This window comes from Dermacentor andersoni, chromosome 8 (assembly GCF_023375885.2).
Source record: "Dermacentor andersoni chromosome 8, qqDerAnde1_hic_scaffold, whole genome shotgun sequence".
Lineage (NCBI taxonomy): Eukaryota > Metazoa > Arthropoda > Arachnida > Ixodida > Ixodidae > Dermacentor > Dermacentor andersoni.
This window is the reverse complement of record NC_092821.1, coordinates 122,436,815-122,451,866: the sequence shown is the minus strand read 5'-3', so window position 1 is coordinate 122,451,866 and position 15,052 is coordinate 122,436,815. Positions and strand designations below refer to the sequence as shown.

The 15,052-nt window shown below is 43.2% G+C and overlaps 2 protein-coding genes and 1 long non-coding RNA gene across 14 annotated transcripts in view; 1 reads left to right on the top strand and 2 right to left on the bottom strand.

The window, feature by feature from the left end:
* The window catches only part of LOC140219863 (uncharacterized), a 478,555-nt gene that overhangs the window by 90,662 nt on the left and 372,841 nt on the right, over positions 1–15,052 (bottom strand). The gene's annotated exons all lie outside the window — the stretch shown is intronic.
* l(1)10Bb (BUD31-like protein) overlaps positions 1–15,052 on the top strand; it is a 125,930-nt gene that overhangs the window by 28,884 nt on the left and 81,994 nt on the right. For 7 of the 12 annotated variants that reach the window (XM_055069835.2, XM_072289879.1, XM_072289878.1 and 4 more), the window contains one exon: positions 153–3,078. The exons of 3 other annotated variants lie outside the window; for them this stretch is intronic. In XM_055069835.2, the coding sequence (XP_054925810.2) occupies positions 153–1,153 (1,001 nt within the window). In that variant the 3' untranslated portion in view covers positions 1,154–3,078. Of the gene's footprint in view, positions 1–152; positions 3,079–15,052 lie in introns of those variants that run through there. 2 more of the 12 variants (XM_072289877.1, XM_072289880.1) reach the window with 1 other exon arrangement.
* Positions 9,314–15,052, bottom strand: part of LOC126529029 (uncharacterized) — a 76,722-nt gene continuing 70,983 nt past the window's right edge. The window contains exon 3 of the mRNA XM_055069576.2: positions 9,314–14,903. Within this exon, the coding sequence (XP_054925551.1) occupies positions 14,002–14,903 (902 nt within the window). The 3' untranslated portion in view covers positions 9,314–14,001. The remainder of the gene's footprint in view (positions 14,904–15,052) is intronic.

Sequence of the window (15,052 nt, the reverse complement as noted above, 5' to 3'; positions counted from 1 at the left end):
CAAGAAGGACCACTAGGTGTCATTTGTTCCATCATACCTGAAATCACCCTCAAGACCTCCCAAATGAGAAATAAAAGAAAGCTCATCATTAACTGTGGTACCTGTGTTCCTTTTTCGCATTTCATAATACTACTTTTGTTTCATTTGTGCAGCAGCAAGGCCTTCTATTTCTCCATCAACAGCCAATGGTGACAATTCACAGCAGGGATGCCTCCACCAAGATCGTCTCTGTGACTATGAGGCTGATAAACAGTTTTGTCTTGAAGCTCATTCCAGAGTCCATACTGGCATGCATCTGTATGCGTGCCATTTGTGCCCTAAGAGCTTCTTTAAAAAAGACCACCTGAAGAGGCACTTGTGCGTCCACACGGGTGACCGGCCATTTCAATGTCCTTTATGCCTTCGGGGATTTGTACAACGGTCCAAGGTCAAGGAACACCTGCGCACCCACACAGGTGAGAAGCCATGGCAGTGCCCTTCATGCCCTCGAACGTACTCGCATAAGTCCAGCATGGAAGAACACCTGCGCACCCACACAGGCGAGAAGCCATTTCAATGCCCTTCATGCCCCCTGAACTTCTCGCGCAAGTCCAGCATGGAAGACCACTTGCGCACCCACACAGGCGAAAAGCCATTTCAGTGCCCTTCATGCCCCCAGAACTTCTCACGCAGGTCCTACATGAAAGAACATTTGCAAACCCACACAGATGAGAAGCCATTTCAATGCCCATCATGCCTTCAGAAATTCTCACAAAGGTCCAAGGTCAAGAAACACATGCGCACCCACACAGGTGAGAAGCCATGGCAATGCCCTTTATGCCCTCAAAGCTTCTCGCAGAAGTCCAACATGAAGAAACACCTGCACATCCACACAGGTGAGAAGCCATTTCAATGCCCTTCGTGCCTTCAGAGCTTCTCACTAAAGGCCAACCTGAAAGACCACCAGCGCACCCACACAGGCGAGAAGCCATTTCAATGCCCTTCATGCTCTCAAAGCTTCTCGTATAAGTCCAGCATGAAAGACCACCTACGTACCCACACAGGAGAGAAGCCATTTCAGTGCCCATCATGCGTTCAGAGCTTCGCACGAAAGGCCCGCCTGAAAGACCACCTGCGCACCCACTCAGGCGAGAAGCCATTTCAATGCCCTTGATGCCCTCAAACTTCGCAAAAATCCAGCATGAAGGGAACACCTGTGAACCCACAGAGATGAGAAGCCATTTCTGTGCCCTTAATACACTCAAATTCTCGCTGAAGAGTGCTGCCATGAAGCAACACCTGCGCATTCATACAGGCGACCAACCTTACCGTTGTGCCATCTGCTCCAAGTCCTTTGCATTGGCTGATTACTTAGTGTCTAAGCCCATGTGTCTGGCTTGCGAATGTTTTCTGTGTGTTAGCTAAGTTTAGTGCTGAAATGTTTTGCTGGAAAACACGTTCGCTGTACATTTCATTATGCAGCTACCCCTAGATGAGTACAACCATGTGAGAAAGAGCAGCATAGTGACACATCTTGCCAACACAAAGGAAAAGTTTATTGCCAGAATATATGACTGACACTTGAGTAAAACTGCAGGAAGACAGCTTGGAAATACACGAGACGTGATTATCAGCAGGTCAAGAACACATTCTCCACAGAAGGCCATACACATAAATTTGAGCGCATTGACAAAACAAAGCTTATCTTATACATACTCTTCTGGCAAACATAAAAATGTATAGGTATTGTATGTATCTATGTATTGCAAGTTTATACCTGCAATGGTTTTACTGACATATCCATCCTCCTTGTTACATCTGGCTAGTGCTATCTGTGCAAGTACATGTTGAGCTGCAATGTGATAAAACTCCCCAAGAACTTTTTCATTACAGTGATATGCTTAGTGCAAGCAATTGCTGGAAATTACACATTGGGTTTGAGCAGGCTTATCATCGCCTTGATTAATGATTTAGTCGGCAAATGCCTAGTCTGTCAGAAAATCTCTTGGACACCATTTCACGCTAAGGCAAAAAATGTATGGCATAAAGCTTACACGAACAAGGCTCTTGCCCAATTTTTTCAATGTTCCAAATCGCGGCAAAATCCAATACATAGGTGTCGTTAATCGTTGCACTTGTGCATGAAGGTGTGCATCTACTGCACATGATGGAGTGTTTTTTTGTGATAAAGCTATCACACACCTTTCATCTTGTGTTATGTTACCAAAAAGTAAACCTAGTAAATACATGCGTGGCACCATGAAAATGCAAACACCAGGAAGCGTAGCAGCGCCACACTGACGAATGCACCTACATATATGATGACCACTTCAGCTGCCAGACACAATGTGGCGGCGGTGTAGCTCTGGGGAAAGGCCGTCACTACCCTGAACAGTGGGAGGGGGGCACCGACATCGAGGCACCCTAACCTGCATTTGTTCTCATGTGCATGTGTTTCAGGAAACTTAATTGTCTCATTTGTGCTTTTTTTTGCTGCTCGAATGTTTCATGCTGAGACACACGGGCAATTGATGACTTCTACCTGGGCCAACATTTTGATAGTTTTTCGCTATATTTATAGCCATAGAGGTTTCATATACATGCTTGAAACAGTGGAAAGCTTTGTTCAGTCAAAACTTTCCGATAAATTTACTTTGTTAAATCGCCAAAAAAGCTACATGATTTTCAGTGGAGCTAAGATAGGGTAATAAAATATTTTGTTACATCGCAGGTTGTGTAAATTGAGGTTCATTATTTCGAGGTTTGCCTATATTTGCAGTGCTGCTGTGTAGCAGCTTTAGAATGTGTGATGTTATTTTTAGTGGCTGTACCTTTGTGAATTTTTTCTACATCTGTGTGACTAATTCTTTCAGTATTTCGCTTTTTTTTTCATATGAACTTGTTCTTCTAGGCTCATGTATTCATTCCCTCTAGGTTCTGCTATGTGTGGGTTGTCCTGGAGACTCTGATGTTGTTCTATTCATGCTTTTTTGTTGTTGTAAATAGGTGCTTATTTACAGCAATTGATTGTTTAAAGTGTTCACTTGGCCCCTGTCTGTTTCATTAGAGCATGAAATAAATGCCTCTGTTTAATGAGTATTTGTTGTCTGTTCTTGTTGGTACTTTAATGCTCTCATGACAGCATACAATGTAGTGATATTAGCATTCTATTGTATTAGTGGCTCCAAGAGAACTTAAGTGATGGCCGCTGAAAGTTCATTATTAACACTGAATGCACTTGTTACAACAGATACACATGAATAATTTAAGTCTTGTGTCAAATGTCAGGTGCCCCATGCCTATACTTCATTCCTACAGATTTTTCAACTGCTGTATTGGCATTTCTGTAAGCACTAATCTGACATACTGAAAATATTTTGCGCCAAAAAAACACCACACACAAGAAAGACGACGACACCATGGGCGCTTAACTCTTCAGTTAACTCTTCTAAGCTACTGACATTTATCTGTAGAAATCTGTAGAAATATTTTTATTAAATTGCAGTTTGACTCAAGCATATGATGGCACCTGCACTGTAAGAAATGTTACTGTACAGGAGGCAAGAAAACTGTCCAATCTTCTATTTTTTTTTCGCACTCGAAATATTCTTCTCGATTTGCACTTGTACCGATCTTTCATGGGAGAGTTCTTGAACGGCAAAATCTGTGCGCCGGACGTATCTTTGAAATCAGTAACTCCAATAATTAGTGATGGTTTGATTAAGGATGTGGCAATATCCAAAACTTTTGAATAGGCACTCCATCAATACAAATATTTTCCTAATAACCTTCTAATGTTTAAAATGTTAACTGTGCTCTATGAAACATCAAATTGGAACAAAAATATGGTAAACTTCGTCTCTGTGGGCATTGTGTGGCATAAAATGTGAAAATAGATGTTAATTTTATCTAAAGCTATTTGAAATGTATTCGATATATGACTCACTTCTAGGACTATTGGATTTTTAGCAGATTCAGTCTTGAAAATTGCCATTTACATGCCTCTAGTTTTGATGTCTATACTGGGCAACATTGCACCTACTTGGAATAAATAAACATGGGAGCATTAAGCAGTGTTGTTTGCATTTGTGATAAGGAATTCACACCGATGGCTTCCACACAACCATTTTGGTGCCTCTTAGGCCTTCACACTTCTGCATTTTACAGCCACTCCAAGAGGCACTCGCACCAAAAAATGCGAAAGTGACGATTTCAGTGACTGCTTTGTTTTGAAAGCTTCTTTGTAACCCATAAACTAAACAAAAACACCTTCCACACAGTTGAGCCGTGTAGGTGTCCTTCATGTATTAAGTAAAATTTGAACTGATAATCTGCATACGTGTGCATTCTTGTACGCAGGTGTTTCCGTATGGTCTGATATGTTCAGCTGCCAAGGTAATTCATACCTTGTTTCAGCATAATCTGAGAGGTTGTCTCATTGTGTTTTCAAGACATAATGAAACAATTTGAGAATGTTGATCTGAGGCGACACATGACAATGACAACACCATGATGCCAGTCAAGTATCGTACCAGTCGTGTAGGTACACGTTGTGGAAATAAATACATTAATTAAGTTGTTTTATTATGTTAAGATATAGTTGAGGCCAGCAATGACAAAGGTTCCAGAGGCATTTCTGTTAAACAGTTTACAGCGCATATTGCAGTAGCCATGATCATGTGATAATCTATTCCTTTATTTATGTAACAGCTCAACAAAGTTACAAGTACATACTTGTTTATTCAGTGTGCCTACAAAAGACTCGTGTGTACAGTAAAATGCTCATTAGCACTAAATTGTGAATGTTGTACATCTCGCTAGGACATGTTCTCCAAGTAGTCTGTTGCCTAATTGAACGTCCTTGTGCATGAAATGACATTTGCAGGTGCACAAGAAAAGCTAATTGCATATTGCCTTTCCGTGTTCTTAACATCCTGAATTGTTGGAAAGTTCTGCGTGGTTAAGGAGACCCACTATGTTGATGCCTTTTTTAGTTGGAGCTAAGCTATATTTTTATGACGTTTAGAACATGAGAATGTTAATGCATTTGTGAATGAACCTACTTATTTTTGTTGGAATCTTCTCATTCTGCTGTGAGCAACCCTTTCCTCTACAGTTGTGTGGAAGCAAAATGACATTACCACTTCTGTTCTATGTTGACATCATTTTTGTCATGTCAATAAGCGACATATTGAAGGCCTGACAGATTACTTCAGATTCACTTGGGATTTGTGCTACCATATAGGCCTTTCTTACATGAAATGGTGCACAGTTGCACAAGGCAGGGGCTTTCAAAAATTTTTGGCCTTGGGGATACCCTACCAGCCTTTCCATGGTGCTGCAGAATCCCTCGCTTCTGCCTTTTTCCACCATCCTGCCTACACACAGACTTACACTGAGGGCTCATTAATGCTTATAGAAAATGGAGTAGCAAACCGGAGGTTTTAACTCTGGTTAACCTCCTTGCCTTTCTGTCATTCACATCTCTCTACAGAAAATGGAAAGGGGGCTAAAGGGCATCTTGCTGCACGCTCAGTACTGCGAGCGCGGAGAAGTCTGCACGTCTCTGGGGAAGCATGGAGGGGTGGGGGGAAGCATTGCCTCTAGATTCACCTAACCGAAGTATTGTTGCCATGCGTCTGCATTTGGCCTCCATTAATCACAATTCATCGTGTTATCTTTACTTTCGTAGGCCATTTCTCTTGATGAGGAACTCGCAACAGCATGGACAAGAAATTCTGTGTCCGCGCAGGGTAATGCATTATGCACGCCAACAATATTGTTACCGCACCTTGGCACGTGCATGCAAACGAAATGTTGGACAGACAAAAGCCTATGGTATTTTAATGCATTTGCATCTTTCAGGTACTTCACGCTCTTATTTCTGGGACCTATCTATGTTCGGACATATCTATGTTTGTATCCAACCATTATTGCACCTACCTGGGTCACTCGGCAGTCCGTGGTCGAATGGTTAGCACATACCGCTGCTGTGCTGAGGTGGCAAAGTTCCAAACCAACCATTGGATCAGCTTGAACCACTGAGTGGCGAGGGCAGACGTTAGTGTAGATTCAGTGGGTTATAAGTGTTGTGCTTACATGGCACCATTATTGTACCTCAATAACTTCACAGTTCGATTGCAAAATAAAGCATAAGAAAGGTCTGCCAGGAGCAAGTTCATTGGCCAACTAAGCAAACAAGGATTTTTATTTCAGCTCAGAATGGGGAAATGAATTCACAACGGCATATATATGTATCGCTTAATTGCGCCTTCAATTCATCAAATGCATTGTAAAGTATTCCAACATCTTACTTATTCCATTAGCAAAAGCTAAAGCATCGTACGTTGTGGAATTAGTGCGCAGACATGTCTATGGGGATGTTGTTGCGAGCTTCCCAATTAATGGCGTGCAGAGGTCTCTCGAGGAAGCTTGAAGTAGAGGGACAGCTGCACTTAACTTTATATATAATATACCAGTGGCCAGGATGCTTATAAAATCAACACAGAATAGCTTTTGACCGGAGGATCAATGACTCTTCATATGTGAAAGCGAGTCATATGAAAAGCGTCACGGAAGGGTTCGAGTCAGGGGCTGCATCAATACGAGACTGATCGACATCTCAGTTGTGAGGAGACATGGTTTACCTGCTGGCAAAGTGATTGTGTCATGTGCTCAGAAGGAACTGTTTGGCAACGATTAACCAGATAATTAAGAGACAGCCCGGAAGAGTTTCTGTCCGACTTTAGCACATTCTACACAGATGTGCTCTCGGCAAAGGTCGAGTCTCCACTGGCGGTCCAGTTTTCAGGTGTTCATCCTTTGTATGAGTGCTCCTCCACATGTTATAGGTACGCAAATTCTACCGATCAGTTACAACGGTCCGTTGAAACCATGTCAGCGACATTGCTATTCGTGTGCATGGAGCATCGTTCATCTCGGCAGACGAACATTGCGAGGAAGATTGTACTAAATATATTAAAAACAAGCAAAGGAAACGGGCATTGGATAGGATACCTGGAGAATAAGGAGACTCTCAATTGATTTGAGCAACAACTTGCAATAACCAACATTTCCAATGTGTCGACACATATAGAGGCTAAAAAACAGTACAAATTAATTAAATCAAGAGTCTAATATGGATGTCATATGTCACTCAGTTGTGATCGAGCCAAAGCTAATTTTTCGAAAGCAAAACTGTGCTTTTACATATCGTGCTATCATGCCGTGCCATCAGCAACATAAGTAAGTCGATGTCGTGTTGTAGGTCGCATGGAGAACATAGAACGCTGAGTATTCCTTCACAAACTCACTTGCATATGACTGAATTATCAACCATGAGATCAATTCACCTCTTGAGAAGCCACTTTGCATCAAAGTCCAGGCACTCGTGCTCCAGATTTGACGCCGCAAGTGCATGCATTCATTTTTCTTGCACTTAGTACTGTAAGACACAATGGGGACGAAACGAGTGCAAGTGCACGGTTGGCTGGAGTGCCAAGCGCGTTGAGTATGAGCACAGCTGTTATGGCTGCTATTGTATTAGCTGGAGCAAATGGTTTAGCTGCTCTGGTTGAGTCTAGTCTGTTGCACGTGCACACACACACACACACACACACAATTTGAGCATGCGCACTGACTTGGTAGATTTTTTGCCAGAAAATGAAGGCCTGTCATCGCCAAGCTAACTTTCTTCAAAGATAAAGAGTTCATTTTGTCTTGCGGACTGAGGCTTGAGGGGACAGCTCTCTCAATCCGAGAAGAATTTTCGCAGGCAACTCGGCAGGTCAGAAAGAAGCGAATTGAATTCCCCAGAACACAGAATAAATTCTCTAACCTTTCAGTTTTTCACATTTGTGTTCAGAATTGAGGATAGCTCAAATGTACCCTTCATACCTGATTTCAACTACGATTACATGGCACCGATAAACATCACGGTCAAGGGCCTTGCTTCGCTTATCATAATCATCAGCCTGGCTATGCCCACTGCAGGGCAAAGGCCTCTCCTATACTTCTCCAACTCGCTTATACTTTTCCAACTCGTTTCGCTTATAAACAACCTTAAAGTGTCGTCTTCTTATGGCATTGATGGAATAAATTCTAAGATATTAAAAAATACTACTTCTGTTTCAAGCGTCGTCCTGGTTCATATATTCAAGCAGTGCTTAATGTCTGGTATGCTTCTCTCCGACCGAAGACGGAGGGAATTGTACCAATTTATAAAATTGGTAGTAAAAACTCGAGTGAAAATTGCAGGCCCATCTTGCTTACTTGCATTTGCTGCAACATGCTCGAACATGTCATTGCTTTGAATATCTATAACCATTTTTAATCTAAGAGCTTCTTTTTTTCACAATCAATACGGTTTCAGAAAAGGCTTTTCGTGCAAGACACAGCTACTCGAATTTACAACAAATATTCACCTTAACATGAATCACTACTTACAGACAGACTGCTTATTTCCTTTTCAGTAGGGATTGATCATGTTGCACATTGCTGCCACGTGGTCTGTTGTTGACACACACATTGCAGATATTATTATGGATAAAGCATGGAGCTGACCATAATGCCCTCAAACTCTTTCGAGCATACGTCTACTTTCAAGCATCCTGGGTCAACCTTCTAGTTATGCTTTGAAGCTGCTGCCAGATTTTGAACCAATCCCAATCACTTTCTTGCTTTGTTCTCCTCTTGGTCTAGCCATTTTCCCCTTCATTTACGTTTGTCATATTGACACAAATATTGGATTTTTTTTCATTTGCATGTAGTTTGGGCAAAATAAAATTTTAAGGAAGACAAGAGTGATTCCGATTTTTCGGACTCGTTGATTAGGCAGAGCAACACGTGCAGCTGCGACAACTGATAGAACCAATGTATGTGGCAATTAACTGAGTCCTGGAGAGATGTTATGTGAATATTTCATTAATAAACTTTATAAACATTTCTGTGTGTCTGCGGCACAGACCCATTGCTGCTGCTACTATATTGAGCTGCATGGCTATATTCACAGCATCATTACAGAACAAAATCTGCTAGTCTTTACTTAATATCAACATAATGAATAATCAAATAACTTTTGGTATTTTCACTAAATTTAAGTATTTCTTCACTTCCATTGTCATGTTTTCTCAATTCTAAGGTAGGCAGTCCTAAAAATCTCAACAGACTGTCTAACCATGTGGAGTGATTTCTTAACCATGCATATATTCACTGCTTTTGCCTTCTTTCCACATGGCTACCCGGAATTAGTAGCTGTGATGCAAATTCTTTATATTTGGAATGGGTCACTCGGGCAAAACCTCGGAGCACCAAAAAGAAGATAACGCCATTTGCATATCTCGAACAAAACATTTAATGTACACATGGAAGGGAAAGTAAATAGTTAAGACTTAAATAACAAGCTAAGAGTAAGACATCTTGTCATGACTTGAATTAACAAAAGACTAGAACAAATAAAATAGTACAAAACAAATCGCATGAGAAAGACATTGTTCAGCCAAAGAACACAGTTCACCGTTGCAGCAAGGTGAGACGATGAGGGAAGCAGCAACGCAGTAGCTCTAGCAGCTACAGGCTTGACTGAAGGGTCCAAGACATCATGAACGTAATGTCCACACTTGGCCAAAGAATGGGGGGGTCATATCGGGAACCTTGAACAGGATGCCAGGAGAAGGTGTCCTGGCGCGGCAGCTGTCTGAAAGTTCGGACACAAAGCTTGTAAGCTTGTGTTCTGGCCACAGAAATGGGCGCTCACAGGTCTTGTTTCAGAATTCTGTGGCCTGGTAAAGTTGCAAAGCATACTCTTGTAACGATGTGTTGGCCAGGCCTTGACTGGTTGCCCTGATCCAGTGAAGTTTTAACAGCCTGGTTCCAAAAACAGGCAGCATGTCTTCAGCATAGACCCCTGGGCGACCTGCTTCCCACGTGGCTTTCCTCCATGTTCCAACTATCCCCTTCATTTTTCTCTTCCAAGGGTCCGTGGACCCCAGTGATCACTCTCTTCCGAGCTCAACAGTCCCCAGTGATTAAATGATTAGTCCCTTACTTAATAGGTACATAAAGGACCCTTAATGTTTCTGTTTTCTTGCCTTGCATTCCCTGCTACTTGTTGCAAACATAAGAAGACTAACATCTCTTACCTATCATCATCGTTTTCATTAAGAGTTCCAGTAAGAAAGTAAGATCTAGGTAACCATAGCATCTGTCTCTGCTTTTTACATTTGGTGCCACAATACCCAGGACTCCTACTGCGGCTGCAGGCGTCATCTGCGAGTTCGTGAAGTGGGAGCACCTTCTGCTTCCTTCGGCTCCTGTCCGACTTTGCTCTTCAGCAGGAAGGCCGGGATGCTCCCGAAGATGAATGAGACAGCCTGTCAGCCCAGCCCTCACGGCAGCCTGTGACCTGCTTATCAATGCGAACAACAATTGCAATGACAACTTCGAAGCTTGCAAGGCTGCGAATACGAATTTCTTCAGTGAAATCTATCCTGTAGGCCTAGCCCTCAAAGTGAACAGCACATAGAATGCAGATAATCTTGCCACCACAATGATAACTGCTGCATAGCTCGCAAGGCTGGGATAGCGGGTCTCTACCAAAGCCCGATTGTGCACGCTGTTAGAGTTGGGGTCAGGCATGAAATAAGTGGTAGCTGGTCCACGCCGTCACCCGACTCATCCACACTGAGGACGTTGAAGGGAGGGACTTGTTCTCATCGAGAACGAGGAATATGGGATTTATTTACAATATCTACATGAAGAGGTGGAGAACGTTACATTCCATCAGTCTAGCATGACTGAAAGAGAAAGCACACACAGCAGCCGTACACGGCTGCTTAAAAACCCTCTGTCCTCCTTAGATCCCTAGGTGAGGAAAAACTGCCGTTAAACCTTTGTCCAATGGGAGCGTCCAAAGCCATCATAGTCGTAGTTGACCCACCTTTGAGGGGGAGAGTCCACACACTCACTTCCGCACTTTGGTTTCACTGAACACACCGAGGTGAGAGGGTTCTCGTAGACAGGGGTCTTGACCCAAGCAGGCGCCTCTTGATCCCAGAGCTGACCCCGCAGCTAGCCGCCACGTCTGTCCATAGATTGTGACGACTTCTGGGGCCCGTGAGAAAGCACTGCAAAACACCCTGTTCTAGGAGTTCTCTTGCTCCAAGCAAACCGTGAAGGCCACAGCGAATGAACCAACACTACTCGGTCTGCCAAACAGGGCTAGACATGCTGGCACCATTGGGCTGTCGAGGAGGCGCATTGTTGTCTTTACAAAGCGAGTCGTTGCAGTGGGCTGGGAAGGGTTCGGAGGTCGCTTCTCCGAAGATCGCCAGCCTCCGCAGGCCAATCGTAACAATGCCTAGCCCTTAAAACCACCAGCTGTGCACCTGTCAGTGTTCTGTGCCATCATCACGACAGCCACTTCACGGTTTGTGAGGTTGTATGTGATGTTTTTGCTACCAAAATATATGCTTTCAGGCATGTGCTAACAGATATTTGCTTCGTTATTGTCAATACTGTGATGGATCGCTCATTTTTTAATTCGTTAGAACGACAGAATACTCCACACAAATAAAAAGCATGATAAACCAATATTTATGTTTAATTTTCTATCTCCCATAATTTTTTGTACCCGTGTAATGTCCAGGTTATGAAGAAATGTTACACAAAGAAAGACAAAGAAACACACAGCATTTTATAACAAAACTTGGAAAGCAAATCAGTCAGACATCTGTAATGTAATATTAAGCACTACAATGCATTACAGAACATACATACTTTGTAAAAGCGTGCAGACCGTCATTTTTTACATCCGAACAGTGTGACAAAGGAATCAAATGGAATCAAGTATTGAATACTTTTCGTACAACGAACAGTCACTTGCACAGGTATTATTATAAAACAGTGATCAGGTCCTAGTTCTCATAAGGTTAGCAACTTTCTGCCATTACACTGTGTGTTACGAAATGTTGTTTATTAACAGCATAAACAGAGCACCAGAAAACAGACAAACAGCTCATTCACATACACAGGACTCTTTGGAAAGTACAAGTGATCGCTTTAAGAGCCAAGAAAGCCCGATTCTCTTGGCAGCATGGCCGGCTCCACTACATAAGTTCACATTTATAAATACCCTGTTGCTTTAGAGAGTTACTATGTTATAATGCTCAAGAAATGTTATGATTCGTTTCACAATGTGCTTTTAAAGAAAAAGATTTGTTTATAAATAACGGGTCATAAGATGGTAGATGTATAATGTCTCCAGATCAGATTTTGTAAATTAATATTACCCTATCTTTAGCAGATATGTCTGGGAGAAATTTGTGATGAAAAATCTTTTCTAATGATGGGCATAAAAATGTTAGTTTTATTATGTTTACTCATTGACCATGCCTAGATGTCTTGTGTAATGTCATGGGCCTTATAATGTTGATAACCTCTGATGCATTGATTTCTTGACAGCCAATACCAGGTGGACTACCCATAATGATAGAAATGTTGCTGGAATGTTCAGACAGTACTGCCTGATTGCACCATGCTTTATCGGATCGAACCCTTAAGTCACAAGATGGTTAAGATAGGTTACTTTGATAGTTATAGTAGAATAATAATAATCCTTATACCCTTACAACACAGTGCAGACCGCTTATAGCAAAAGTCACCAGAATAGCAAATGTCCGCACTATAAGCAAAAAAAAGTTTTTCTAAGGCTGCGGAAGTGCAAAATATGTAGCCCAAGGTGCCACGCGCATCTTAGAATCGAAGCATGCGACCCCGATGTTTGGATCCGTTTAAATTTATGAATGTTGACAGGTTAAAGTCTGAGGACCCACGGACTTGGCATGATGCAGACAAAGTAAAATGTGATGGAGGAAAGTAAGTCGCTGACTAAATTTTCACATCTGCCAGATTATTCGAATTTCCCCCAGCACCACCATCAACTCCATGGAACTAAAGTAGAATTGTGATAAAAATTTCGGATGCCGTACAGTAGCTTGTGCTATTTCTTGCACTGATTCGAGCGCAAGCAATATCGAAAACACGGTGACTGTGACCCCAAGCTGCTGTCATTCGAGTGTTGCCTGAGCCACCTGCGCCTTCCCGTTTGTTGTTGAGGCGGTTTCTTCACTTTCGAAGTGCCGTACAGTCACTGAATCGTTGCAGTGATTCGGCACAACAGCACGACTTTGGTTGCCGACTCCCAATGAGGCACGCTGATTAGGCCTAGGCAGCAGGGATGTCCGGCAACATACCATCGCAGGAAGCTCGCCTTTGAAATGTTTGTACCCATAGACAATGAGATAGAGATTGGGCATGCGCAGGCTGAACTGACAGCAGTGCGTGTAAAGCAGAATTTGGTTTCTTGGGCAATCAGCCACCACAACTACTGTGAACGCCTATCATGCTGTGCACACTAGTATGTGCACACTGGTGCACACGTGTGTGCACACTGCTGAGAACAGTGGAAGCTCACCTGTGAACATAGACCCTGAAAGCTTCTAACTAAATTTGTGGAACATTCCTTAAACTGACAGCAGTCAAAGTAGCACGAACTCTCATTTTGGTTGTATTTTGAATATATTATGAGCGATAACATGGGTTTGTATGGGTCGATGTTCATCATTTCTGCTAGCTCTTTGTGTTAGGACACGCTGAGAAAAGATCTAGAGCAAATATGGTGACCCAGAAAATGTGTTCCAGGGCCCCTTTAAGAGCATATGGAGACACTTGTGCTACCTGATGCAGCAGGACACCTTGCAGCACGCTCCATGTCTATTAACCTACCCCACAGTACCACGGTGTTGTGTTTTCTTATCTGCTCAAGTGATTGGCCCGTGCAAATGACTTGGAGCAGACAGCACAGCGGTATGGTCGGTCACTTGTCAGGTGTTGGTGCCAGGCACTCTTCAGTGAGAATTTCTGAGTGCATGAAGAGCACTGAAATGGCTTCTTGCCTGTGTGGGTGTGCAGGTGTTGCTTCATGCTGGACTTATACAAGAAGCTTTGAGGGCATCAATTGCACTGTCATGGCTTCTCACCTGTGTGGTTGCGCAGGTGTGTTTTCAGGTGGGACTTTCGTGCAAAGCTCTGAAGGCATGAAGGGCATTGAAATGGCTTCTCTCCTGTGTGGGTGCGTAGGTGGTCTTTCATGCTGGACTTATGCGAGAAAGTTTGAGGGCACGAAGGGCACTGAAATGGCTTCTCGCCCGTGTGGGTGCGTAGGTGGTCTTTCATGCTGGACTTATGCGAGAAGCTCTGAAGGCATGAAGGGCACTGCCATGGCTTCTCACCTGTGTGGGTGCGCTGGTGGGCTTTCAGGTGGGGCTTTCGTGAGAAGCTCTGAAGGCATGAAGGGCATTGAAAGGGCTTCTCGCCTGTGTGGGTGTGCAGGTGTGCCTTCATGTTGGACTTGCGCGAGAAGCTCCGAGGGCATGAGGGGCATTGAAATGGCTTCTCGTCTGTGTGGGTGCGCAGGTGGGTTTTCAGGTGGGTCTTTCGTGAAAAGCTCTGAAAGCATGAAGGGCACTGAAATGGCTTCTCACCTGTGTGGGTGCGCTGGTGGATTTTCAGGTAAGTATTTCGTGAGAAGCTCTGAAGGCATGAAGGGCATCGAAATGGTTTCTCATTCGTGTGAGTACGCAAGTGTTCCTTGACCTTGGACCTTTGTGAGAATCTCTGAAGGCATGAAGGACACTGAAATGGCCGCTCACCCGTGTGAATCCACATGTGCCTCTTCAAGGTGTCTTTTCTTGAGAAGCTCTGAGGGCACAAATGGCACTCAAACGGACGCTCACCAGTATGGACCCTGGCATGTGCTTCAACATGAAACAGTTTAACAGCCTCATAGTCACAGAGATGGTCTTGGTGGAGGCATTTCTGCTGTGTATTGTCACCGCTTGCTGTTGCCGGAGAAGTAGGCCTCGATGCTGCACAAATGCAACAAAAAAACACAGATACTAAAGTTAATGCTGAGCTTTCTTTTTTGATTTGAGAGGTTTAGAGGGTGATTTCAGGTATGATAGAACAAATGACACGTAGTGGTCCGTTTTGATTTAGTCAGCATTGCAGAATCTGA